General features: G+C 40.6%; 4 protein-coding genes and 2 long non-coding RNA genes across 9 annotated transcripts; 4 read left to right on the top strand and 2 right to left on the bottom strand.

Moving 5' to 3' along the window:
- Positions 1–229: 229 nt before the first annotated feature.
- Positions 230–2,353, bottom strand: LOC124337909 (D-aspartate oxidase-like). The gene is made up of 8 exons (XM_046791930.1): positions 2,074–2,353; positions 1,919–1,970; positions 1,665–1,862; positions 1,369–1,591; positions 1,233–1,300; positions 1,048–1,165; positions 822–920; positions 230–710 (listed from the first exon to the last, which is right to left on the bottom strand). Exons 1-8 carry the CDS (start codon positions 2,210–2,212, stop codon positions 588–590), a joined length of 1,020 nt encoding a protein of 339 aa, XP_046647886.1. The 5' UTR covers positions 2,213–2,353; the 3' UTR covers positions 230–587.
- Positions 2,354–3,768: 1,415 nt separating this feature from the next.
- On the top strand, positions 3,769–8,764 carry LOC124337888 (importin subunit beta-1-like). The gene is made up of 12 exons (XM_046791906.1): positions 3,769–3,964; positions 4,074–4,132; positions 4,273–4,656; positions 4,720–4,872; positions 4,935–5,084; positions 5,152–5,493; positions 5,559–5,891; positions 5,955–6,173; positions 6,232–6,807; positions 6,866–7,089; positions 7,146–7,313; positions 7,534–8,764. Coding segments are annotated over exons 1-12 (2,667 nt in total). The 5' UTR covers positions 3,769–3,906; the 3' UTR covers positions 7,535–8,764.
- A 394-nt stretch (positions 8,765–9,158) lies between these two features.
- LOC124337884 (chitin synthase chs-2-like) lies at positions 9,159–20,457 on the top strand. Of its 3 annotated transcripts, XM_046791899.1 has the most exons (17): positions 9,159–9,261; positions 9,317–10,330; positions 12,344–12,435; positions 12,748–12,914; positions 14,688–14,926; positions 14,992–15,498; positions 15,561–15,931; positions 16,027–16,638; positions 16,758–17,858; positions 17,926–18,231; positions 18,296–18,546; positions 18,631–18,785; positions 18,852–19,012; positions 19,083–19,259; positions 19,326–19,487; positions 19,548–19,797; positions 19,864–20,457. In XM_046791899.1, the coding sequence occupies exons 2-17, from the start codon at positions 9,976–9,978 to the stop codon at positions 20,244–20,246; spliced, it is 5,289 nt and encodes a 1,762-aa protein (XP_046647855.1). In that variant the 5' UTR covers positions 9,159–9,261; positions 9,317–9,975; the 3' UTR covers positions 20,247–20,457. The 3 variants fall into 3 exon arrangements, with proteins under 3 accessions (XP_046647855.1, XP_046647857.1, XP_046647856.1); XM_046791900.1 differs by lacking the exons at positions 9,159–9,261; positions 9,317–10,330 and adding an exon at positions 12,042–12,265; XM_046791901.1 differs by lacking the exons at positions 9,159–9,261; positions 12,344–12,435 and having other exon boundaries at positions 10,212–10,330.
- An 84-nt stretch (positions 20,458–20,541) lies between these two features.
- On the top strand, positions 20,542–22,055 carry LOC124337916 (transitional endoplasmic reticulum ATPase-like). Of its 2 annotated transcripts, none has more exons than XM_046791939.1 (5): positions 20,542–20,691; positions 20,898–21,000; positions 21,070–21,412; positions 21,507–21,833; positions 22,003–22,055. In XM_046791939.1, exons 1-4 carry the CDS (start codon positions 20,672–20,674, stop codon positions 21,590–21,592), a joined length of 552 nt encoding a protein of 183 aa, XP_046647895.1. In that variant the 5' UTR covers positions 20,542–20,671; the 3' UTR covers positions 21,593–21,833; positions 22,003–22,055. The 2 variants fall into 2 exon arrangements, with proteins under 2 accessions (XP_046647895.1, XP_046647894.1); XM_046791938.1 differs by having other exon boundaries at positions 20,544–20,691; positions 21,476–21,833.
- An 86-nt stretch (positions 22,056–22,141) lies between these two features.
- On the top strand, positions 22,142–23,497 carry LOC124337922. The gene is made up of 4 exons (XR_006917566.1): positions 22,142–22,266; positions 22,376–22,808; positions 22,920–23,261; positions 23,323–23,497. It is a non-coding gene; the product is annotated as an uncharacterized LOC124337922 (long non-coding RNA).
- Positions 23,498–24,177: 680 nt separating this feature from the next.
- Positions 24,178–26,243, bottom strand: LOC124337923. The gene is made up of 5 exons (XR_006917567.1): positions 25,541–26,243; positions 25,305–25,477; positions 25,015–25,240; positions 24,816–24,954; positions 24,178–24,594 (listed from the first exon to the last, which is right to left on the bottom strand). It is a non-coding gene; the product is annotated as an uncharacterized LOC124337923 (long non-coding RNA).
- Positions 26,244–26,814: the final 571 nt, after the last annotated feature.

Raw genomic sequence — 26,814 nt, forward strand, 5'->3', positions numbered from 1 at the left:
GAGACAACGGCATTCCACACAATTCTATTCTCTCCGCGTTTATAACTCTCACAGTCGTCTCATCCTTTATTTTGATTTTATTTTCTCCTTTGATTTCATTCTGGCTTTTCCATGTTTGTCGACCGCTGGCAATGTGAAATGTGTGTGGGGGCCTCACACGTATAAAACCGTGGATGATATCCTCTTGTCCTGGAAACGCCCCCTCAATAGACGACAGCTTAGACATATGTCTTTCCAATCCATGCAACACACGGGTTATTGTATTCTTTATGTTATTACAGTCAGTTTTACCCCCCACAATATCGTCGAACAACAACAAGTGCGGTTCAACTTGACAAATCCATCATTTCTAGAATTATAGCTGGGTGATATCTAATAGAGTAGATGAAACAACTAACTATTATGTAAAAGGTCCCAGAGTACGTGATGAGGTAATTCGCAGAATGAGCCGGAAAGGGATTGTGATATATCTCGTTCCCCGTGAATTAACCAAACAAAAAGCGAATGACGCAAAGACCAGCACGACGAACCTTTTTTTAAAAAATGTGTAGACACCTTTTCTTTTTCTTCTATTGCATGATTATGTATCACAACTTCGAGGCCAAATAATTTTCTGAAGTTAAGGTCCCTTGAAGCAGATTAGCCACCTTCAAGGCGCATCCGTAAAACGTGGTCAGACCCGAGCCTCCGTGCCCGTAATTGTGTATGACCTGCCGAAACAACAACCGTAATGAAGGAAAAAAAAAGAACAATTAAGATGATTCCTAAGCGGTTACAACACATTACGCAGAGAAATTAGTCAGTAGTAAGGTAGTACGTACAGTCAGAGGTTTGCCGTTGATTGTTTTCTTTTCGAGTTCAACGCGTAGTTGATTGCGACCTGGTCGCAATCCCACCCACTCATATAAAATTTCCGCTTTCTAGACAATGTTCAACGGTACCCGTTAATAACCAAGTTTTTTTGTTTTTAATAGGCAAATTTAAAGTGGAAAATAGATGGGTACTGCAGGCAAACCCAAAAGGGCTGGCGATTTGCTTTGCGTTTACCTCTAGAGACGGAAACAAGGAAGTACAACCATCCAGGATGAATTTGGCATCTTCTTTTCTTGGAACAATGTCCCACTGATCTTTGTCGTGCGTTCCGCCCAGAACAACGCTGTCCTGACTATCAAGGTAAGAACGCAAAAATTAAAATTGATTTAAAAAATGGAATCTATGTTAGCGGATAATACTTTGGGATAATGTAGTTTCCTTTGTCGCTGTCATCGATTAATATTGACTTTTGCCATGGAGCTTTCACCTGTTGAATAAAGCGAGAAGTGTCTTGAAATAAATTCGAAGTGTATCTTAATGCAGTGAATTAATTACGCGAAAGATATGTCCCCGGATTGGGTGGACTGATATGTCGTTGACCAATTCTTTGGCTCCTATTCCGGAGCAGTTGATGATGACATCAAAATCGGAAGCAATTTCTTCGAGACTTTCAAGTCGTTTGACTATGACGATGCCATTTTTTGAGCGAAATTCTTCCAGCAGGTGGGGCATTAATTTAGACCCTTCACAAATAAAGGTGACAAAACGGTAGCCTTGCCTGTGATTCAAGATTTAAAAATAAATTTCACTGTGACTCACGATGCAGTAGCAGTATAACAATATTAGCAGACCTCCATTCAGGCTTATTGTACAATGCCAATTGTTCTTTTGTAAGAACTTGAAATCCATAGACGAAATCGCTATACATGGGCACGGGATTTACCGTGTCAGAAGTCTGCAAACATGGCACAAGAGAGACTCCAAGTTTTCCTCCTACAGGAGAGTCCCATAGTTTCTTTAAAAAAATCCATGTATCCTTGGAATAAACACTACAAACAATAGAATTAAAAGTTAAATATAGCTTTAACTTTAGAAAGAAACTTACTAAACATCTTTTTCAGGAGTGTCTCCCAACAAGAAAGGCATCCAAAGTCCAGCTAATAATTGAATATAATAATGTAATGCAATAATGTAAACAAAAACAGAAATGTAGTCTTATATTATAAAAACTTTTGTTGATGAACAAACTATACTCTATACCTGCCCCATCACTTGTTGTTCCAGGGCTAAATTTGTCAGCAAAAAGGGTAATAGGTAAATTGGGGAATTTCTCTTTAAGTACTGTTGCAACACTCAGGCCAGTCACACCTGCTCCAATCACTGCTACTTTCACAACCATAGTGATTAGTTGAGATACAACACAATATGATGAATACACGAAGTCAATCCAATCGAGATTTTCTGGGTCTTGCTCTTGTGCGACTGCCTGTTGCTTCAGCAGCAGATGCTTCAGGTTTAGGGTCAGATACAGTTCCCAGCAACTCCCTAACAAACTTGAATCGTGACAAGAAGAATTTCCAAACTAGAAACCAACCTGATTAGAAACACAATAGATTAGAATGTTTTTTAGGTTTAAGCATATGATTAAAAATAAACATCAAGGACATAATTTTGATCATGAATTAAAAACAAACAAACATAAAGATAACTGTTGTTGTCGTTCGACCATGCATATTAATATTGCGTAAACAACTTACCGATTCCAACAATGCTCAAAACAATAATAACGGAAGCCACCAATCCTAGGATCACGAGTAGTACGTCAGTGACGAAATGGCTCATTTTTATGGAAGTAAAAATACAAAATTTATTTATTCGTTGCCATGTTTAAACACGTAGACAGCAGACAGATTGTGTTATCAAAGTTATTGACTACTTGATTTTCTGCAGACAAACAGAGAGCGTTCACTTCAGTGTGGTTACGTTTTTGCCTTTCTTCCCGATTCCGCGATAGTGGCGGTACCTGTCGTCCTTCAACAACGATACTTAATTTTGATTATTCTTGTAATAAATGTTTTCTATTCGCACGTAGGACAATTTTTCTATTCATTTTGATGTAAGTTTTTTTACATTTTAATATTTTGACTATCCTGTCGTCCCCTATGACGAAATGCTTGGATACCATTCAAGTCAGTACGTGTTGACGCATTAACGGGCGTCGTCAGCTGAGAATAGGTTGCATTTTAATCATGGTTCACAAGGAACAACGAATTCTTCTTCATTTTAGGAACTATAACAATTTATTCGTAAAAGTTAAAGCAGTAGCAATATTTTAAAATATAGAAATCTGCTCTATTGATTCAAATTTCAAATTGGCGCCATCTATTCTGACAGTTACTAACCGAAAAAGCTTCCAATTCCCTGTGGGATTGACGGACTTATAAATATCATAAATAAATATCATAACAGCCTACAAAAATTATAATTTAGTGAAATTTGACTCTAATTAAGAAACTATGTAGGGCAGTACGCTTTCTTAAATTCGAAGATTTGACAGATGATGATTATTTTAAAGTTGAAAATGAAATTTAAACAGTAGTGGCAAAATGGCGTTTCCTTAATTCCAATTAATCAAATGCAGCTTTCGCCGGAGAGTTTACATAATTTTGGATTCTCTTGGTTAAACAATCACATTTTTTCGTAATCACTTTGCCGCCATTTTATGAGAGCGGAAGTTAACTTAACCCTACGCATGGACTACATAGATCCGATTGAAATACTACATTCTTTAACAAAAAGATTCATGATTAGATTTAAAATAATTGAAAATTTTTGTTTTTCACAGTACGTCGTTTTAATACATATTATTTTTGGTCATTAGTTGAATATAAAAAATCCGTGTAATTCTTTTTCAAATAGAGGTCGCTTTTCCTTGTGAAAAACTGGTGGTTTTTTTTTCGCCACATGTGTTCGCCCTTCGCCGGTTGAGACGAACTTAACCGTCTGATTCTTTCACGCCTAGCTATTAACAAGTCCTAGAAGTTTTTTTTACGACTGAAAGATCTGTGATATTTATTAATAAAAGGAGGGAAAATGGTGCCCGAACCAAATATTCAACTAATTCAAATTTTGGAGAAAACTGTATCGTCAGGTTAGTTACTTAAATTTACTTTTTTCTACAACGGCATGGTTACAACGCCATTGATTTTTCCCGAACACTGAATGGTTTTAGTAACTGTCATTCACGTTTTGTCTAACAGAGAAGAATGAATTGGAAGCAGCCCAAAATTATCTTGAACAGGCAGCAAGGGGCAATCTGGTAAGCAACTTTCTTTGTTTCAACCAACTTTTCTCCCATTTTTGTGTTGCTAAGCAAAACTTGTATCAAATGTGGTTGGCTAGATTAATTTAAAATTCAAACTAAGTCTCTACTTTGCTAAACTTGTACTTCTCACATAGGTTGAGTTCATCAGAGCCTTGTCTGACATTCTTGCCCATGGAGCAAATAGCCCTGTTGCCCGCATGGCAGCTGGTCTGCAGTTGAAAAATTGCTTGACTTCAAAAGATACCGATGTCAAGCTGGAATACCAGCAGAGATGGTTGTCATTCCCACACGATCTAAGGACCTATGTAAAAAAGAACATTTTAGCTGCTTTGGGTACAGAGACCATCCGCCCTAGCTCTGCTGCTCAATGTGTTGCGTACATGGCAGTTGCTGAACTACCAGTCAGTCAGTGGCCAGAATTGATATCTGTACTTGTTGCCAATGTCACTGCAGCTAACAGCACAGAAATGGTTCGGGAAGCCACTCTGGAAACGATTGGATATATTTGCCAGGATATTGTGAGTGATTCAAGTATTGCATAATTTGGATGAGAAAATATAAAATATGTTTTAAAAATGCAGGATGCTGAAGTACTAGCTACTCAGTCGAACGAGATTCTCACTGCTATCGTACATGGCATGAAACGTGAGGAACCAAGCAATCACGTCAGATTGGCTGCCACAACTGCGCTATTGAATTCATTGGAGTTCACTAAAGCTAACTTCGACAAAGAAGTATGTATTTTACTATTTGAATATCTACGTTTGTTATTACTGATCGCTTTCTAATTGTGTAGAGTGAACGGCACTTCATCATGCAAGTTGTGTGTGAAGCAACGCAATCTCCCGACACAAAAGTACGGGTTGCAGCACTTCAATGTCTGGTCAAAATTATGTCCCTATATTACCAATACATGGAGCACTACATGGGGCCAGCACTTTTTGCGGTGAGTTAGTCAAACTGAGAAAAAAAATTTATACACATTTAAATTTTTTACTTATTATTATGAATAGATTACACTGGAAGCGATGAGGTCGGAGATTGATGAAATCGCACTGCAAGGTATTGAGTTCTGGTCGAACGTTTGTGACGAAGAGGTGGATTTGGCTATCGAGGCCAGCGAAGCTGCTGAAATGGGCCGTCCGCCTGAACATACGTCTAAATTCTACGCAAAGGGAGCTCTTCAATATCTAGTTCCTGTGTTGATGCAAACGTTGACTAAGCAAGAAGAGTATGATGATGAAGACGATTGGAATCCCTGTAAGGCTGCCGGTGTGTGTCTCATGTTGTTAGCCAACTGCTGTGAAGATGTCATCGTTCCTCACGTCCTTCCTTTCGTCAAGGAGAACATTGAGGTTGGATACAGTTCTTGTAATCACATTTTTGGTACAATAACATTTTCGTTTTTCAACAACTTTAGAATCCAGACTGGCGTTTCCGTGACGCCGCCGTAATGGCTTTTGGTTCTATCCTTGAAGGACCTGATGCTGTTCAGTTAAAACCTATTGTTGAACAAGCTATGCCTTTCCTTTTCAAATTGATGCATGATACAAGCGTTAATGTACGTGACACTGCAGCCTGGACGATTGGACGAGTTTGTGAAATCATCCCCGATGCAGCTGTGGCTCCCCCCAATCTTCAGCCACTGCTTCAGGCTCTCGTTACTGGACTTACTGCTGAGCCTCGTGTCGCTTCTAATGTTTGCTGGGCTTTCTCGAGCCTGGCTGAAGCTGCCTACGAAACTGCTTCACAGGTAACACTGAAAATTTGTAACTACATTCAGAGAAACCTAAATTTATGTTCTTGAGTTAAATAGGCTACCGATGGAAATGAACCAGATTCGTACTGCCTGTCTGAATATTTTGAGCCCATCGTTCAAAAGCTATTGGAAACGACTGATCGGCCTGATGCTGCCCAAGCTAACCTCCGTGCTGCTGCCTATGAAGCTTTGATGGAAATGGTCAAGAACTCGCCCAAAGATTGCTATATTACTGTACAGAAGACCACAATGGTCATCTTGGAGAGATTGCAACAGGTATTATCACTTACTCTAAAGCATGTTTTGGCATTGTAAAACGGATAAATTGTTTTAGGTTCTTAACATGGAATCCCACGTGTCGTCGCATTCGGATAGAGTCCAATACAACGATCTTCAGTCGCTGCTCTGCGCCACATTACAGAGCGTGCTTCGTAAAGTCACCCCAGAAGATGCTCCCAAGATCTCTGACCCGATCATGGCGGCCTTGCTGCAGATGTTCAATTCGAGCGCTGGACCAAATCGTGCTGGTGGTGTTCAGGAAGATGCGTTGATGGCAGTGGCAACATTGACGGAAGTCCTTGGCGAAGGATTCATCAAGTACATGGAAGCCTTCCGTCCCTACCTTATCATGGGATTGAGAAACCACGCCGAGACTACCATCTGCCAGGCGTCCGTCGGACTGGTTGGCGACATTTGCCGAGCTCTAGGCGCCAAGATCTTGCCTTTTTGTGATTCAATCATGTCGCTTCTATTGGAGACCCTTGGCAACAACGAAGTTGATAGAAAAGTCAAACCCCAGATTTTGGCTGTATTCGGAGATATGGCTTTGGCAATCGGCCCAGAATTCAAGAAGTATCTTGAATTGGTTATTGGCATGCTGCACCAAGCATCTCAAGCCCAAGTCAACCGAGTAATTACAATTTCGTTTAATTTCAAAGTGTTTGGTTTTAATGTTTGGTTATTTGCAGAATGATTTTGACATCATGGATTATTTAAATGAACTGCGCGAATGCTGCCTTGAAGCATACACTGGAATTGTTCAGGGTCTCAAAGGGGAAGACAAAGAAACTATTGGAAATGATGTCCAGCTTATACTTCCACATGTTCCCCACATGATAAACTTCATCACTACGATTGCGAGAGACCGGGAGAAATCAGATGGAACCATTTCTGCCGCCGCTGGACTTATTGGGTACAGGATCGTTTTTGATTTAGCTAGTACTTGTATTTAATATAATTCTCTCTCAGCGATCTTTGCTCTGCCTTTGGACATCAATTGCTGCCTTTCGTTGACACTGAGCCAATCACCGACATGCTGACTATTGGACGACGATCTAAAACGGGAAAGACAAAGACTCTGTCTAACTGGGCCACGAAGGAAATCCGCCGACTGAAGGCCACCGTTACTTCGAGTTGGTGAGTGTTTTAGCTGCTAGTTTTTTTAAATATTAAAATCAGAGGAACGCAAAATTCTTTATTATTTTTCTACTTAAAATACCTTACTTTATTTTAAAAGATTAAGTTTACTTTATTTTAGGTTAGGTACGTACAGTATGTTAAATATTGGTTGTAAGGTTGATTGAGAGTGAAAGAGTATGGATATGAATGCGATTCTTTGTCTTATTATCTGTTACAGATTGGCCAAATGATTGGTACGCATGCGCGTGAGGCAAAAGAGAAAAACGTGAACATTTGATGATGAAGCGTGAGTGGTGGATGAAAGTGAATCGGACTTTGCCTACTAGTATCTCTTTTCAAAACTTATTCCTCACTTCAGTACACATTCACGCAGTCTTCCATCCTCTTATCTCTTCTGTCTTTCCTTCTTTTTTTACGGATACCATCGCACCAACTATTCCTCCTTGCCAGCACTTGTTTGCCCTTCCATTTCAGTCTTAATTTTCCCCTTCACTTTTCATTTATTTTGGTTGAACGCTGTACGAATGTCCGAACGGATGTATGAGAGAGTGTGTGTATGTATGTATCCATGATGTTTGTATGTGTGTGAATGGGACGTTGTCGGCCAATTGATCTATTTGGAAAGGATGTGAGAAAATGAGACGAAATAGTTGTTTGATTGAAAGGGAAAAAAGCGAGTAAATGGGTGAGCGAAAAGGAATCTTGCACTCAAGGACATCCTAGTGTCAAACCTGTTCTGTCAACTTCTTTCCTAAACCCCTTTCTATCTAGTTAAGGTTTTCCTCTTAATCCAAGAAAAAAGGGAAGGGCTTGCACATTTAGCTTAATCAACGACTGATAACGAGAAAAACGACTTTATACTGACTACATTCTGTGTGTGTGTGTGTTTGTATGTGTGAACGTGCGTGTGTATTTTGGAGGTTTCTTGAGGCAAGTCAAGAAACTTAAAGGTTCCCCCGACTAACATTGGGAAAGATATCAGCTACTGAAAGGGATTATGTGTGCTTCTCGGTACCATTCCAATTAATTGCTAATCAATATCTTCCATGTCCCAAGTTAGTCTTAAAAATCTTTATTTTTTATTTGTTTTAAAATCTGTCAACAAATTCAGAAATTCTAATGGGAATTAGGTTTCGCTCGATTGGTTGAGTCATTCGCTTTGTAAATGAGAATACCAAGTACCTTGAGAAAATAGTCGTCGTTTAAGAAAGGACGAATAGGTAGATATTTTGAAATGACTAAATATCTGATATTTGGTTGGCTGTGGGGGGAACAGGTGGTGTGATTGTGAGTTTGCTTAATTATACGAAAAGTACAAGGGTGGTTTATATGTAATGAAAGCAAAGTGTGTGAATGGATCTTCTCCGGTGTATCTGAAACTGTGTAAATGTGACGGACATTACTTCTTAACGTGACTAATAAATGTGCGAAGTGCGGGCCCTTAAAAACACAAAATTTACTCGCCTTCATTACGGTATTTTAACACGATCGAGTTATGATGAAGCAATCAAAGAGACGGGACATTCCTTTCCCTTTCAAAAAATGACTTAATCGGTTTTGAATCAATCTTCTTTACTTCGGTTTGTATGATATTTTAAATTTGAATGCTCAATTACTGGGAATCGTTATCCCTATTTTCAGTGGAAAAAATGTGTTGATGCCTGCCATTTTTTCACTCTAAACCAATGTTGATTTTGTCGAGAGTAAAAATGTGATTTACTTCTTGGTCATTTCTAAAATAAATATATTCAAGTTGTGATTTTCGGTCTAATTTTTTTTTTACAGGTTGCAAAAGAAAAACCTTAACGTTTCACACGATTGATTAATGAAGCTTTAGATTTTGTGGTTGTTAAATCAGTTATCCAAATAGTTAATGGTGAAAAGTTTTTGTAACCAGGAAGTAGAGGTAGCTGGCAGCAGTTAAGCCAGCATCGGTCGACTTACGGTAAAGGTGTGTAAATATATCAAACAATTTAATACAAACCTCTGTGCTATGTTAGATTTTACCGTGCTGGAATCCGCTGGACTGTTGTGCATTGTTAAGGACGAAAAAGCCGTATTTTTTAAAGAAAAAGGGCATCATCTTTTTTCCCGTCTCGGTCTCAGCGTCGCCTACAAACACGTGAGTATAGGGCATAGGCATGGCCAGCTGGAGTAGCCCGAAGGCCGTATGTACCGTACAGTTATTCATATCCCGGAAAACTGTACAAGAAAATTTTGGCCTTCGTTCACAATCGCGAACTTTGTGGAAAAAGTGTGTCGATCACATAACACATTTCTTTTATCTTCTCCATTTTATTCTTTCATTTGTGGAGTAATCATCTATGTTCAAAGTGAATTTTTCTTTTAAATGGTCCAGTGAATGTTATTAGAGGATGTAATGCGGACCTGCAGTTAACCCAGAAAATACCCCCAAAGGAAACGGATTCCAACATGTGTATCGCATAAAAATACCGTATGAGATAATAATCTAAGCCAGAGTAGGAAATTAGAAGGTCAGAAATGATGGTCGTCCACTCCATTTCATTTGGGAAATGGCACCTGAACAAGGAAACCGAGTAGGAATTAGCAGAAATAGAAAGGATTTTGGTTGACGGTTTTCCCTGCTTGGGGAGTAGCAAAAGAATGAGAGAATGTAGCAGGGTGGAAGTATATATTCATGGTTATAACATTCATGGCTGTTTGCCCGATTCCCTTACCTGACGGGTTCTCTTACCTGTTGAGCCTCTTCTCCTTTATCATCTCTTACTCTTTCTCCTTCTTTTCTTCCTCCGGTTTCCTTTTCCACCCGCTTTCTTCTTCCCCTTCACTTTATCGGTTGGTAGCGCATTTCGGTCTGGCTGGCGCTAGCAGCATTCAGCAGCAGCTACAAGAGATTCAGTCGAGTAGAGTCGCTACGGCAGTTGAGAATCCCCTTCACTTCGCTCTCCCCGGTTTTCAACAACAATCACAAGAACAAGGATGTCCTTTTGGACCGGATTTTAATTTCGGCAGCATACCTTACACATTCAAAGGTAAGAAAAAATTTGTTTGATCAGATTTCATTGGTTTTTTTTTTTCTGTTGTCTTGGTTGTTGTGAATATTGCGGTGTTTCTTGAACGGCATCTGGGGTACTGGGTAGTTGCGGTTTTGGGGTCTCTTTCCTCAGTGTGTGAGCCCTTGCCAATGCTGTGTTCGTGTTGTTTTGTCCAGCCGTTTCTTGGTGTTGTGCCTTCCACTGAGGTACGGCAACTTACAGTTGGAGCGACGACCTACTTTCCCGTTTTCAGATCTCTCGACACGGATTAGCTGCTCAAGCATATTTTCAGTGTGTGTGCCCGCGGTTTAGATATATTCATCGCTGAGCCAAGCTGTCGAGACATCTGATTCCTTTGTTTTTTTAACATGTCCTCTAGATGCTTGTATATGTCAATTAGAGTTCCCGTTTTATATTCTTCAGTCCGGCAATCGCGTTTATGGTTACCCTACCACATAGCCGTTAAGTTCTGTATGGTGAAAGGACGAAATTAACGGTGTCTATTGCATGGGCGACTTTGACGAACGATAGTAGCTCCAACTTTTTAAGATATACAAAAATAAAGCACAGTACAGAAGAGTAATTGCACCCAATTTTGATAAATCTTGACGCGCTTTCTTACAATTACATGTCAGGATTTGGGTTGAAAAGAAAAAAAAAATACTGTAGGTAAAAGTAAAAGCTGCGGCGTTTGCTGTTGAAAAATTCATGTAACCAAATTCTTTTTATGAAGAAAGGGAGAAAGTTGGTGTAACATTTCGTAACGAAACGAACTGATTCTAGTGTAGGCGGGGTATGCTCGCGGAGGAGGAAAGCAAACTCAAGCTCCTAGAATTCTTGTCTAAAGTAAAATACGAAGGTCGTTTTAGCATAATAGGAGGATATGTCTAATGGAAGTATCAAGAAAAGGAAAAAGGCTGTAGATTCTATACGGTCATTGCGTTGTTTGGAATCACCCAACTGGGGACCGGAAGCCCTTTTCGTCATCAAGGTCTTGTGCAATTATTTCTTGGTTGCTATTTTCATTCTTCGTAATAATACTCTTTGACCTAAGGTAATCTGTTGTCATTTAGACAACGAATCTTTCGTCAATAACACCAATTAAAGAAGAAACATCATGCAGTAGTTTTGATTGAGTTAAGTTCCTCCAAAGTTGTTTCTCCTTCTCTGAAAGAATCAATAAAAGCAGGATATGTCCAAAACATCCACCATAATTCTAAGTAACCATAGAAAAAAAAGAAGGAAATGCAGCTAACCTCGTTTTTATTTTGTCGGAAGATTTCTCGCACCTTAAGAGGTTATTCGTAGAGTCTCAGACTTCGTGACTGACACATATTCCATCTTTGTGCTGCGGGGGCAAAAACAAAAAAATAGGCGGGCGGAACTTGATCATTTGCATGGAGGAAAACCAAAAAAAGATAAAAAAATGCTCCCCCTATTTGACGGAGGCGCGGAAAAGAAAATACCAAGCATTTTGTTGGGTGTATTCACCATTATTTAAACTCCCTTCCTATCACTTTTCTCTCTCTCTCTCTCTCTCTCTCTCTATGTATACATAAAGGTTGATCGATATGCCTCGGGAGTTAGCTGTTGTTACACTTGTTCTTCTCCCCTGCAGCCATTCAAACGGAACGGGAAAGAAAGACAAAAAACAAAAAAACTTGCATTCAAACGGGAGGGGTTTCATACATAATAAGACAGTGTCCCAACCCGAGAGAGCGTCAGTTGGTGTCTTGACCACTCACCAGTGAAGGTGCGTCGCCCGTACCGGTTTTTGTGCATGCGTGTGCTGTGAGTGTGCACTGTTAAACAAAAGTAGGGATTGAATGATTTGCTTCTAAACTCATGTTTGAATCGTGAAGGGAAAATTTTACTAGCAATCAAGGATGGCCAACAAGGACCGGGCTGTGTATAGTAAACGAGTGACCCCTGGTAGGAGTAGTAGCTCGCAAGACACTTCCATATCAGATTATGGACGGGTGATTCACAGTAATTTTCATTTTGCCGAAGGACCCAGTGCCCTTTACTCTGGTCGAAGGAGCGCCCTAGAAGATTTAAGCCCAGTCAACAAACCGCTCGTCAGTTTGGATATTAATATTGATGTAAGTTCTCCTTTATTTTTATGGATGATTCAAATACCATAAAACCGTTGACCCGTTTCCCGTGAAATTATTATTTTTTTGTTACGAACGCAAGGTGGAAACAAAAAAGTAGAATGTTCCGCCTTAGTAGTTGACCCAATTTTTACCGTTGATGCTCACGACCGCAGTGTATTCTCTTTTTGAATGAAATGGGTCGGCCGGAAGATGATGCTCTTTCAGACTAGTTGTTGCATGCTGTGACGGTGTAGTTGTTTTAGATTATTCGACTTAATTTGCTAATTTATTGTTCTTTTGTCTTTTTTCTTTCAATAGTCAAAACACAGCGTGAGCAGCCGAGGAGCACGGGCGCGGAGTGTTAACACGATGGCGCCTCAACAGCCGCTGATGAACGTGGCAAATGACCCAGGCGTCTCCGACGATGAGGAATACACGGAAGACGAAGAAAGTCCGTTGACCAATAACGATATCTATGGCGGCAGGTAAGAAAAAACGCTTAACGACTTCATATAACCATCATTTCACGGAACCGTTCACGAGGAAGATGTGAGAACGGTCACGTTGGTTCATCTACCGTTATAAATGTGTAACGTGTGCCACCTGTTTCCCCTACTCCACCGTTAGTTTAAGAAAAATTGAGATTCGCATCTGGGATTCTTAAGCCGTAACAGGATACGTAATCACTGCCTATATAGGAAAAAAAGTTAGACAACATCTGTTTTAACCCATCTCTTAGCACTTGATGGTAGTAGTAGTTCTCTGCAGCTAGTCTGGGTTATTCAAACGGGATTCTCAATACTTTTTGTTGAGGAAATTCTCGTATTTTTTAACTAGATCGCCTAACCTCTTTATATTTGTGGCGAAGAATTCCAATTCTTTGTGTAAGGAACTGGTTACATTTGAATTCATTTTCGGTTGGCCTAAGACTTGCGTCCTGTTTCATCACTGGCCGTGTTCCGCCAGAAAGAAGCTCGAGATTTTTAAGAATTCACGGCATGCGTATAGTTTAAGAGTCATCATATTATTCACTGCTGGCTTCATAGCCTTTTTTGAAATAAAGATTGGCCCCCCCACCGACAAAGCATATCAGTGTCCAGACGGACAAAAAAATGTGAATGGCACAGACGGATAAGGTCAGGTATTTTGCCTGAGATACACACCTTGCACGTCCTTTCCAATTGGCAATCATAGTGAAAGTTTTCCAGTGCAGTTAACTCATATTTTTTCTTATTTTTGTCGTCTATAAAAGAAAAGAACGAGGCCGAATCGAGTGAAAGGGAAGCGAAAAAAGAAGACTGAATAACAAAAATAAAAGCACAAGCCCGGCAGCTAAATGGGTCTTTTTCTTTGTAAAACTCCTCTCTCTTTCTCTCTCTCTACACGTAGTCTTACCCATTGAATTTTCATCCATATCTCGACTTCCAGCTTAGCAAACGACAAGAACGTGAAAGAAACATATATTTTTTTTTTTTCATTTCATTATCTTTCTTCTAAGTAACGAACCTTGGCTGGTCGTGAACCAAAAACATTCCAACTGAATCACGTCACGCCTTGATTAGAAAGGAAAGCTTCTAGTATTTGGTGACTTGCTGGGTTGCTGTGGGACCCCGGTTTGGGTTCTTTGAGGACTCTTAAAGGGGTTTTTGAATTTCAAGCTTACCTTGTGTACGTGCACCTGTACATACTATTATCGACGCTGTTGTCATCTAGGTATATACGCAATACATTACGATGTCGTGCTGGCGACTCTTTTCACCTGGAACCATTCCCCCTCATTCGTGACGTATTTTTTTTTTTGTCGCAATTCCGGAACGTCTAGAAAAAATGTTTGAAGGGAAGGAGGTGGTCTAGTTGAAATGATGTGCCGTAATAAAACACGGCCAGACAAACCGCGCCCTATTTCTTCCTTCCCCCGAGTAACAACCCTTTCTAAACTTGGGATGTTATTTATTTGGGTATTGAAATGAATTAAGGTCATTTCTTTATTTGACTGTTGTTGTTGTTACCCGCTTGGCAATGTCCGAGGGACTTGCGTCTGATGTGGGACCACACCCATTTCGAAAAGAAATCCGAGGTCAAAAGAGAACAAAAGAATTGCTTTCTTTTTCAACCCGTTCTTTCCACTTTTTTTTAAGACCTTCATGATCTTTATCAAAAACGATAATCGGAAAACTTTCGTAACTGTTCCAAGCCGTTTGCTTTGTTTTTGCTAATGATTTGGTTTTTTTAAACGTGATTTTTTTTCCCACTCGCAGCCAAAGAAGCGCAATCGACACGAAAGGATGGGACGTGTTTCGCAATTTACCACCGGAAGATGTGAGTGGTTCTCTTGCCAATCAAAAGGTTGTCGAGGCGACAGTCAAAATCTTCAAGGTAGTGGCCTACCTGTTGACATTTGTTATCGTCCTTTCGGCCGGTGTCATCTCCAAAGGCACCGTCTTGTTTATGACCTCTCAAATCAAACCTGGACGCTCAACTGAATACTGCACTCGACGTAAATCTCTTTCAGCGGCCATCAAATACCTGCATCTTCTAACTGTTGGTTTTATTACAAATTAGGAGATGGGCGATCGTTTCAAGCGCACGTGAGCGAAGAGGAACGCGTCTCGTGGATGTGGGCGCTACTTTTCAGTTTCGTCATTCCCGAATTCTTCATGTGGTTCCGTTCGTCGCGTATTTGTTTCTTTCGACAATGGAAAAGACCTCGTTTCTTCGATTTTATCATCGTCGTTCTCTTCGAGACATTTCACGTCGTTGGTGTCGCCATGCTCATCTACGCCGTCTTACCCAACATGAAGGTGGTCCAGGGTGCTATGCTCACGAATTGTGTCTGCCTCGTTCCCGGCATTCTTGGCATGCTGTCGCGCAATTCCAAGGAATCGAAGCGATTCGCCAAATCGATTGTCGACATTTTAGCTATCGTGGCCCAGCTTAGTGGATGCTTCCTCTGGGTTATTCCGGAATTGAACAAGACGAACTGGCAGCACGTTTGGATGTTGCCTACTTCGCTCATTCTGACGTCGTTTGGATGGTGGGAGAATTACGTCGACAAACATTCACCAATCGGTTCGTGCGGTTTTAACTTGTTTGGACCGGAACGGCAATAACTCGGTCATTTCTTTATTTAGGGTTTGTCAAATATTTGGGCAAGATCAAGGAAAAGATGAAATCGACCCGTTACTTCACCTACATATTTGTAAGCGTGTGGAAAGTGATGGTCTTTTTTACTTCCATGCTCTTGATCGAACTCCTCACTGTCGGAAAAATGGACAACATTTTCCTGTTCTTCCAACCGGGTTTCGGCGATCACAAGGTCAATTTGACCGAGATCATTTCTAACAAATTTGCTCAGCTGGATATTCCCGGTGCTGGACGTCTGACTGAAACGGAAACCATCTCATCCTGGCCCAATACAGCCATCTACCTTTGCGTTATTCAATCATTCGCCGCTTTCCTTTGCTTTGGACTCGGAAAATTCGCTTGCAAAATTTGCATCCAGGTATGTTATGAAAAAAAATATGAATCAATGCTCAAGGTGGTCGAGTTGTCCATTTATTTTACTGACACTGGCCTTTCTCTTTTTTTCCAATCCAGGGTTTCAGCTACGCTTTTCCAGTAAACTTGACCATTCCAGTTACAATTTCTCTCTTGATTGCCTTTTGCGGCTTGCGGATTGGCAATCCGTGCATGTTTTCTGACACTATTCCACCTTATTTGTATTGGGATTGTCCCAACGGCGATTTCCTTACCGAAGTCATCACCAATCAATACGCCTGGGTCTGGCTCCTTTGGCTCCTGTCGCAGACTTGGATCACGTTGCACATCTGGACTCCGAAATGCGAACGTTTGGCTCACACCGAGAAATTGTTCGTCAATCCCTTTTATTGCTCGCTTCTAATCGACCAGTCGATGGGTATGAACCGGCGACGTGACGACGAAAGCGATGTCAAAACGGAAGACATTGAACTGGAACGCGACGGAGTTGCCGATACGGACATGACTCAATATTACGAAACGATATCTATTGGCACGGAATCGTCAACAGCCACACCCAAAACCATCAAGGCCTCCGATAACATCACTCGCATCTACACCTGCGCAACTATGTGGCACGAAACAACTGAAGAGATTCTGACCTTCTTGAAGTCAATCTTCCATATGGACGAGGACCAGTCTGCCCGTCGTGTCGCTCAAAAATATCTCAAGGTAAGCAACGCCCAGTTTCACTGGAATCGCCGATGGATGTTTTTGTTTTGTCTGAAAATCTGACGTTGAATTTTAATCGACCCTGAATAATTCTATAATGGATTTATTATTTCAATTAGATTGTCGATCCCGATTATTACGAATACGAAACCCACATCTTTTTCGATGACGCCTTCGAGTTGAGTGACCACAGTGACGAAGACGTGGTAGCTAACCGATTCGTAAAGTTGCTAATGAACGTCATGGATGAGGCAGCATCACACGTCCATCAGACCAACATCCGACTTCGCCCGCCTAAAAAGTACCCAACACCCTATGGAGGTCGCCTTGTTTGGACCCTACCCGGCAAGACCAAGATGATTGCTCACTTGAAGGACAAGGGCAAAATCCGTCACAGGAAGCGATGGAGTCAAGTCATGTACATGTACTACCTTTTGGGACACAAACTTATGGAGTTGCCTATCTCGGTCGATCGTAAGGAAGTTGTTGCCGAGAACACGTACTTGCTCACCCTTGACGGAGACATTGACTTTTTGCCTAACGCTGTACAACTCTTGGTCGATTTGATGAAAAAGAACCGTAACCTGGGCGCCGCTTGCGGACGCATTCATCCCGTCGGATCCGGCCCTATGGTGTGGTACCAACTCTTCGAATACGCTATCGGCCATTGGCTCCAAAAGGCTACCGAACATATGATCGGCTGCGTCTTGTGTAGTCCTGGTTGCTTCTCTCTCTTCAGAGGAAAAGCTCTTATGGATGACAACGTTATGCGCAAGTACACGACCCGCTCCGACGAAGCCAGACATTACGTCCAGTACGATCAGGGCGAAGATCGTTGGCTCTGTACCTTACTCCTCCAGCGTGGCTATCGTGTCGAATACTCCGCCGCTAGTGACGCCTACACTCACTGTCCCGAAGGTTTCAATGAATTTTATAACCAACGTCGTCGCTGGGTTCCATCCACCATGGCCAACATTATGGATTTGCTGGGCGATTACAAACGAACCATCAAAATCAACGACAACATTTCGCTGCCTTACATTTTCTACCAGAGCATGTTGATGGGTGGTACGATCCTTGGACCCGGTACCATTTTCCTCATGTTGGTGGGTGCTTTCGTCGCCGCTTTCCGTATTGACAACTGGACTAGCTTCATCTACAATTTGGTCCCCATTCTCCTTTTCATGTTCATTTGCTTTGTCGCTAAATCAGAAATTCAGGTGAGACAATTTAACGTTATTATTTAAATTGATCAACCAAATTAACGTTGTCTTATTTATTTTACAGCTACTTTTGGCCCAAATATTATCAGCCTGTTATGCCTTAATCATGATGGCTGTAATTGTTGGTACAGCGTTACAGTTAGGCGAGGACGGCATCGGTTCACCTTCAGCTATTTTCTTGATAGCCTTATCGGGCTCATTCTTTATAGCAGCCTGTCTCCATCCGCAAGAGTTTTGGTGCGTCGTACCGGGTCTTCTCTATTTGATGATGATTCCCTCTATGTACTTGCTGTTGATTCTCTATTCCATCATCAACTTGAACGTCGTCTCATGGGGAACACGTGAAGTCCAAACCAAAAAATCTAAAAAGGTATCAACTCGTTTTGTAAACTACTTTGAGCTTTTGACTAACAATTCCACTTGTTTTCATTCAGGAAATTGAAAGGGAAAAGAAAGAAGCTGAAGAAGATGCTAAAAAAGCCAAAATGCAAAAGAAATCTGGCTTACTTGGATTTTTCAACAGTTCTATGACGGATTCGGAGGAAGGATCGCTGGAACTGAGCTTTGCTGGACTTTTCAAGATCATGTGTTGTACCCATCAGAAAGCTGTCGACGAGAAACAACAGTTGCTTCGCATAGCTGACACTTTGGAATCCCTCAACAAACGATTAGACGTCATTGAAAGGTAATTCAATCTAATTCTTCTTTCTTCTTTCAATCTTTCTTCTAAACATATTGCAAAAACTATATCGATTCTTGGTATAAACAGAGCTGTAGATCCGCACGGTTTGATGGCACCTCGCCGTCGCTCCATGTCGCGTACTTCACACCGCGGAGGAGGCGGTGTCGATGGATTGGCTTCCGTTCATGAAAATGATGGTGGATCCAATTCTGACGACAGTGATGACGAAAGTGATAGCGTTGGTAAGGCTCTTGGTAATAAATGCTTTTCGTGTGAATCTCTTACCAAATTTTTTTGCATTTTCTAAGAACCCAAAACTGAACGTGACGACCTAATCAATCCCTACTGGATCGAAGATAAGGATCTTAAGCGTGGAGAGGTGGACTACTTGTCTGGCCCTGAAATCCAATTCTGGAAAGACTTGCTTGACAAATATTTGTACCCCATCGACGAGAACAAAGAAGAACAGGTATGCTTGTTGTTTTTGGTTCATGTCATTGACCGTGTAAAGAATATTTTTTCATCCATATTTTAATTAGGCTCGTATTGCGTCTGATTTGATTGAGCTGCGGAACAAGTCCGTCTTCTTCTTCTTCATGTTCAATGCTCTTTTCATCTTGATTGTGTTCTTGCTGCAACTGAACAAAGGTGCTCTGCACGTTGATTGGCCTCTGGGTGTCAAAACCAACATTACCTACATCGAAGAAACCTCCGAGGCACGTGATGAAAATTTAATTCTTGTATTAAGATTTTTTTAACATCATTTATTTAATTTCATGTAGGTTTTGATCACTAAAGAGTACTTGCAACTCGAACCTATTGGTCTGGTTTTCGTCTTCTTCTTCGGCTTGATTCTTATTATCCAGTTTGTGGCCATGTTGTTCCATCGTTTTGGAACATTGTCCCACATTTTGGCCTCTACTGAACTTAGCTGCAGTCGCAAGGTACCGTTGTTCGACTTTCAGTATTTATGGTCTGACTTAATTATGCTGTTTTTAAATTAGGTTGACGACTTGTCCGAAGATGCTTTTATTGACAAAAACGCTGTCGAAATCGTTCGTAATTTACAACGGTTGCGAGGCATTGACGACGCTGACGAGGATAACGAATCCGGTTCTTATCGCGATCGCATTGGTCATCGACGAACGATTCACAACTTGGAAAAACAGAAGCAGAAGAAACGCGTTACTGGCACGTTGGATGTGGCTTTCAAGAAGCGCTTCTTTTCAATGACTGCCGAAGGCGAGATTGAAGGTCAACATCCAAAATCCAATGTCAATTACAATGAAATAATTTAAACGGTTTCCATCACTTCCACAGATACCCCGGTAATGAGCAATATGCGCAAGATCCCCATGCGTCGTGAGACCATCAAGGCCCTTGAGGTCCGTCGAAACACAGTTATGGGAGAGGCTCGTAAACGATCGACCATGCAAACACTTGGAGCCAACAATGAATTTAACCGTAACAAAGCCCGGCATCGTACTAAAGCTACCGTTGTCGGAAACACTGTCGAGCGCATATACTCACTCAACGCTCAACTCAACCAAGTGGTAGGTACCGGTAATGGAGCCGCAAATCCCAACGAAGGCTATGAAATGAGCTCGGACGACGAGCGTTCAAACGTCACCCGCAACTCAGTGCGCCATACGCAACCAACGCCGCAGCCCGTCCTGGCTGAAGTGCGTAACAGTCAGTTGTGAGCCGATGATGCTCAATTGATGCTGAAGAATCACCGTCTATAAGACTGAATTCGACTACTCTTCTGTCTCTCCCTTTCCCTTTTTTTACAAAATTGATTATCGACCATAATGGGTTTTACTTACGATTGATTGCTTGCATAAGCATCTTATTAACTTGTAATTTTTAAAAGATGGACTATTCATGTACAAAAAAAAAATACATTTTAAAATTCAAAATCTTTTATTCTTTTCTAAAAACATTCGTAAATAAATCAGTGATGAAGATAAGGTTATTTGAATTTAGTTGCCAATCCTTCCGCTAGTCTGCAGAACACGTGTAGTGTCAGTTGTTCCGTCTGATGTTGCTTTGAATTGGCTTACGAAAAGGAAAAGGTCGTGATTTATGTCGAACTGTTGCTGGGATTGTGAAGTGAAGTTTTAAAGTCATGGACGGATTCTATTTTGAGTAAGTTTTGTTTTGTGGATTAAAATGCTTGTGAAAACATTGGGGCCTTATTCGGTGAAAACTAGAGTCTGCAACTTTTAGTTCTCACATGCATATTATAATTTTGGACTCATCACTAGAATTAGATTTCCATGAAATGGCTCATACTCTCAAAGGAGAATTTCTTTTGTTGATTCTAATTAGTAATTACTGTTTCATTTTTATAGAAGTGGAAAATTGCCTATGTCTATTGCAAACAAACAATTTGACCCTGTTTGGCTGACGGTTGAGAATGATCTTAATGAGGATGGTGTTGTTTATTTGTCTAAGGTAAGTCTGTTTAGAAGTCTGACATTTTTCTATGAAGATGTTTATTTTAGCTTTGATGTACAATTTTAGGAAGCAATAGATTCACTTGAGCTCTCCTCAGGAGACTCAGTTCTTATAAAAGGAAAACAGAGTAAAGAGACAGTCAGTATTCCACATGCTGATGATGCCATAATTGATTTCAATGAAATTAGAATGGACTCTAGTATCAGAGACTACTTGCGTGTTAGCCTGGGTGATAAAGTGTTATTGTCTCCTGTGAAGTACAACAAATTTGGCAAAATCATTCATGCTTTGAACGAAGATGCGATGATTGCAAAATCTGATGTTAGTGATGTAGATGGGCTTGTGAAAGAACTACCAAATTTGGAGCTGGGAGGTCCTATGGGTGACACATCTGATGTGGATAAAAATGGTAAATTTTTAAAAACTTCATTTATATTATATTCACTAAAGGCGTTTTTTCAAATGCACATAGTTGATGAAAAGAAACTTGTTCTATTCAACAGCGTCGTCGTTCCAGTTCCAGACACGGTATCAGAATGCATCGTTGATGAAGTGCAGTCTCAACGTGAAAAAGAAGAAAGACTTATGAAACCTAATTTCGAAGAAATAATGCGTTTTTGTGCAATTATTTAAAGTTTTTTTTTTTACTAATTTACACTTTTTTGGCCCGAGTAACTACTTGATGCGAGTAAACCAAGATAAATTTAAAAAAATAGCAAGACTTTATTACCAAATTTGGTTGCTAGACTTACGCAACCGTAACCAACCAATCTCCAGCAACGTTAACCTGCAGAAGGAAAGGCCAGTTTACCTGTCCTTCACACTCGAAGGTCACAAAGATCATTACGTAAAAGATAAAACGTATCATGCAGTGGTGTAGAGGGTGGGTGAGAACGGGATGTGTCACATAACCATTTGGTATTCATTTTGATATTGGTTGTTGTAGACCCATCCCCAGCAAAGTCAACCTGAAGAAGGAAAGGACAGTCACACTCGAAGGTCACGGAGATCTTTACGTAAAACGTGTCATGCAGTGGAGTAGAGGCTGGGTGAGAACGACACGTGTTGCACCATTATCAAGCAGGTAGAATAGCCGCAAGGCTTTATAGGTGAGGGTGAGAAAACAAATCGTATAAAAGGAGAGAGAAAACGCGAAGAAAAATCAGTCGGGTGAGCATCTCCGACACGGCAACAACTGCAGCGCACTCTCTGTCACCATCTGCCTCCTTCACCGTGTTGCCACTTTCCAGTTCGCAACCATAGGTAAATATTCTGTCTTTACATGGAGTTTTCTATTAATGCCAATTTGTTTCTGTTTGTTAATTTGCAATTTACGATTGAATATTAATGTTTGAATTTGTTTACTGTCTAGTTATTGTCGTATGCTGATGGGTGTTGTATCGTTGATGGCTGAGTCGACCACTGGTGTACTGATGTCTCCAGGGTATGGCGGATACCAAACCGTAACGCCGCTGCCTTACTATGCAACAACCAGTTGCTACACCACCAAGGCTTCAGAGTGTTACACCACAACTTCTGATGCCCCGAGCTGCTACACCTCAGCCTCGAAGTATAAGTGCCGCGAGTTACATCACCAGAGAGCCGGAGAACTACACCGAGGCTCCCAACTACTATGTCACTAAGGCATCGGAATACTACACGACTACGTATGCTGCCCCTGCCTACTACACCGAGGTCCCTAATTACTACAACACCGAAGTGAGGGTCTCCGACACGGCAAGATCTGCAGTGGCCTATCAGTCACCAACTGCATTCCACATCGTGTAACCAGTTCGCAATTATGGGTAAATGTTCGGTTTTTTACTTTGAATTTGGTATCAATCCTTTTTTTTCTATTTGTTAATATGCCTGTTATTATTTAATATTAATGTTAATTGAATTTATTAATTGTCTAGTTAACTATGGTGTCGTATGCTGTTGGGTGTTGTATCGTTGATAGCTGGATCGACCACTGGTGTACCGAAGTCTCCTGGGTATGGCGGATACCAAACCGCAACGCCGCCGCCGCCTTACTACAGAACAACAACTTTCGAAACGACCAGTTACTACACCGAGGTCCCTGAGTACTACACCACCAAGGCACCGGAGTTTTATACCACAACTTACGATGCCCCGGGCCACTACACTGACGCCCTAAAGTATTCCTCTGCCTCGAGTTACTACAGCACCAAGGCAACGGAGTAGGCCTACTACATGACAACGCACGCTGCCCCATCCTACTACACCGAGGCTCCCAAGTATTACTCTGCTCTCAGCTACTTATTGCACTGATTTTCCAAAATACTACTCTGTTCCCAGCTGCTACACCGAGGCTTCCGCTGATTACTCCACCAAAACGGTCGAATGCTACACCGAAGCGCCAAAGTACTACTCTGCCCCGATCTACACAAACACAACTGAGGCGGCCAAGTATTACGCAGTCCCGACTTGCTACACAAAAGCTGCTCTTTCGTGCTACGTTGAACTGAAATACTATACTGATGCTCCAGTCTACTACACCACGACCTACGCTACATCTAGCTACAACATCACAGCCTCCATCAGTACTACACCGAAAAAGCCACCTATTACACAACCACGTACCCTGCCTGGTATACTACATCAAGGAATTTAAGTATTACCCTGCTCCAAACTACTACCAAACTGAGTTTCACACATTAATTCTCCCAACTATGTCACCACTACTTATGCTGCTCCGACCTATACACCGAAGTTCTGACGTATTTCTCTGGATGTGTTGAAAGATTGCTGAAATACAAAATTGATATAAAATCACAAGTACATGTGTCAAGTTTCTCCTTAAGTACCTTTCCTCCTACTGATAATTGCATGATGTGAGTATTCCTGAGTTCTATGTAAACTTACAAATAATCGATATTGCAAAATACATCAATAAAAATTCAAATCATGTTTTACATTTGAATAATATTCAAACTCCTTTGCATTAAATATTTTTCTATAATTAAAATGCAAAGTCCAACCCAATATTTTTTCAAGTCCACCTTCCCATTATTTCTGCCACCTTCCCATTATTTCTGCTAATTTTTTTTTAAATTCCCCTTACATAAAGTTTTAAAATACCATCGTGAAAAAATTTTACTCGAATATTTTATTGCTTTAAAAATTTATTTTTTAAATATTCACATACTAATATTTTTCCTGTGGCCCCCAGGGGGGGGGGGCCTGTCGCTTTCTCTACCGCGATAATAACATGATGCAAGTTATATGCAAATTATTATTTGTTTGGCGCAGAAAGCTTGTTTGATCTAGCAGTTCTCGACTGTGTCAAACCTGACATTGATCAGGCTGCCTCAGTCGTATACTGCATAATTGAATGAAAACTCAAAAGACGACAGATCAAACACTCTCAAGTCAAAAACAAAAACGACAACACAAACATTTTTAAGTCAGGAACCCAGATGGAACAGCTCAGCTACAACAGCACAGCAACTTCTGGATTACACTGCAACCACATGCTGCATGCAATTGATCATTCTGTCTTCGCCACACCTTTCACCATTTGGCTGCAACAAGGTAACCAACAGTGTTACAGAAGTGTTGTTGTTATACCTATTTTCAGAAGAGAAAATTATTTTTTTTAAAACATAACTGTGAACAAATGCAGTCATTAACAAAAAAATACAAAGAGTAACAGAAAACTACGCAGTCCAACAGAACAACTTTGATATCTGATTCAAAACTTCTATAGTAGCGGAACAAATTGGTCTACTCTCTAGTCATGTTAAGTAAATCTGTAGTACTTTTGCAAGACATTTGATCAAAATAATTACTTTTTGCTGTTGCACGGGATGAGACGTACGCCTAAGAACAGGCAGCGAAACACACGAGACACGCCATTTCGGCAATGTACAGGCACTTCCAAGTCTGAGTTGAATGATGTGGCAAATTGGTTTCTACATGCTAAAGCATCTGTAAATTTTCACATCAACATTTTAAATTCAATAACAATAGGAAATTAACAATAAATACCTTTTTGTTTTAATTTTCATCGTGAGAAACGTCACGACCAGCAACCCATTTCTGATGCGTCTTGGAACAAAATGTCCGACATGCATCCCTGAAGACACTCGCGCTACCTGGTGGTGGTGGACATCATTTCAGTTTTCAGCCACCTATTGACAGCCATTAGATTCCTGTTCAAATGACTGAACGCAACGACTGTCCAGATTGCTTGATTGAAAGGAAGAGCTGTTAACTTGATGAAATCCCAAGATATTAACTAAACTAAACAAAAGCAAAGCTTTGTTTCTGAAACCTACTTAAGTTTTGCTTCCAACTCAACAAATTTAATTTATAAATAAACTGAAAGATAGTCATCTTACTGGACTAAAACCATTATAACACTGATGTTCACAGCAAAGGTAAATGTTAACTTGCACAACTTGATGCAAGTCTTAGATTGGATGGCTGAAGTGAAGTTCCATAATAGTGCCTGCAATCAAACATTTAAAATGTCATAAAGCAAATTTTTAATAAATTTTATCAATAACCTTACTATCAAGAACAATGTGAATGTAAAATGTTACTCAGCTTTTAGGGCATGGTAGAGAGAGTGATGGGCAGCATGGTTTTCAAATCTTCTAACTGAAGATTCATCAACAGCAAAAACTACACTGAACACTTTCGGGGTTACTCCACGTGCAAAAAAAATTCATTACGATCCTCATCGCTGACCCGTCAAAAATAGAAATATAACTGCGAAGTAATCTAGTTAACATAAAAACCCACAACAAAGGAAAATGGCTTCGATTTCTCTCAAAACCCACGCTTCAACCTTGCTTCAACTAACAGAAAAGAAGAAGATAGCCAGGTAGGGGGATAAAGGGCTAGCCTATGCCCCAAAATTGGAAACAAATCTGGCCGCCAGATGTTCTCTTCGACCAAATCCATTAGAAAGACTTAAGTTTAGCAGGCCAATGTGATGGATGGACCGCTTGACCAGATTTCTCAACCCTTCGATCTGATTAATTTTTACATTTTACTACAGATGTTTACCTCCAGATCCCAAAGTATCTAAAAGTATGCCCTTAAGTAGAGAAAGATGAGGTGGGAACGAACAGCAATAAAAGCAAAGACAGAAAAAAGCTGATACTCACGCAATATTCTCCTGACGAAAATCATAATCATCTCCTCTTCACCAAGAAACCGCCATCCGTCATCACTTATCACAAAATTCAGCCAAACAATCTGAAGATCAAAACTTGGCGACGGAAGGACTGCACTCCAGTTAGCAGTGCCGTTTCAAAGGGTAGCAGCAACAACTGCAATATTAACTGAAACTTCTTTGTTGTTGATGATGCATCTGCTGAAATTAACTATTGAAACAAATAATTTCAATTATGTTTAGGGCACAAACAATAAGTAACACACCTTTACCAGTTTATACCTCTATCTGTCATTGGAGGTTTGTTGAGTGTTTCCTATTGAGAGGTGGGAATTGCAGTGATTGGTAACAATATAATTTCACTACCTTGATCACTGCTTGGTCTGCTTCAGATACACAAATAAATTAGAGATGAGTAATAAAACTGTAAAGAGAAAAGATGACATCGGAAAAATGGAGGCAACTTCATCAGATGATTTGGACCAGTGGAAATTATTAAATCCACACAAAAATATTTCACATTCTTAAACTTTTCATCCATTGATTTTTACTTTGTCGGTCATTAATGGACAATTTACACTGCTAGCGTTTATGTTTGCTAGACTGCAGTCTCCAACACAGTACTACCGATAATTTAAGAACAATTGATCAACTTTTACTTGTGA

This window comes from Daphnia pulicaria, chromosome 4 (assembly GCF_021234035.1).
Source record: "Daphnia pulicaria isolate SC F1-1A chromosome 4, SC_F0-13Bv2, whole genome shotgun sequence".
Lineage (NCBI taxonomy): Eukaryota > Metazoa > Arthropoda > Branchiopoda > Diplostraca > Daphniidae > Daphnia > Daphnia pulicaria.

Excerpts from the sequence above, each read along its gene's own strand:
- LOC124337909 (XM_046791930.1), bottom strand. The coding sequence starts at position 2,212 with ATGGTTGTGAAAGTAGCAGTGATTGGAGCAGGTGTGACTGGCCTGAGT. Across the intron at positions 1,863-1,918 it reads ACTCCTGAAAAAGATGTTTA|TGTTTATTCCAAGGATACAT; the intron begins GTAAGTTTCTTT and ends TATTGTTTGTAG. Across the intron at positions 1,166-1,232 it reads GGAAACTACATTATCCCAAA|TCAGGACAGCGTTGTTCTGG; the intron begins GTATTATCCGCT and ends TTACCTTGATAG.
- LOC124337888 (XM_046791906.1), top strand. The coding sequence starts at position 3,907 with ATGGTGCCCGAACCAAATATTCAACTAATTCAAATTTTGGAGAAAACT. Across the intron at positions 4,133-4,272 it reads AGGCAGCAAGGGGCAATCTG|GTTGAGTTCATCAGAGCCTT; the intron begins GTAAGCAACTTT and ends CTTCTCACATAG. Across the intron at positions 4,657-4,719 it reads GATATATTTGCCAGGATATT|GATGCTGAAGTACTAGCTAC; the intron begins GTGAGTGATTCA and ends TTAAAAATGCAG.
- LOC124337884 (XM_046791899.1), top strand. The coding sequence starts at position 9,976 with ATGGTTATAACATTCATGGCTGTTTGCCCGATTCCCTTACCTGACGGG. Across the intron at positions 12,436-12,747 it reads GTTTGGATATTAATATTGAT|TCAAAACACAGCGTGAGCAG; the intron begins GTAAGTTCTCCT and ends TTCTTTCAATAG. Across the intron at positions 19,488-19,547 it reads AACTTAGCTGCAGTCGCAAG|GTTGACGACTTGTCCGAAGA; the intron begins GTACCGTTGTTC and ends TTTTTAAATTAG.
- LOC124337916 (XM_046791938.1), top strand. The coding sequence starts at position 20,672 with ATGGACGGATTCTATTTTGA. Across the intron at positions 20,692-20,897 it reads ATGGACGGATTCTATTTTGA|AAGTGGAAAATTGCCTATGT; the intron begins GTAAGTTTTGTT and ends TCATTTTTATAG. Across the intron at positions 21,413-21,475 it reads ATCTGATGTGGATAAAAATG|TTGATGAAAAGAAACTTGTT; the intron begins GTAAATTTTTAA and ends AAATGCACATAG.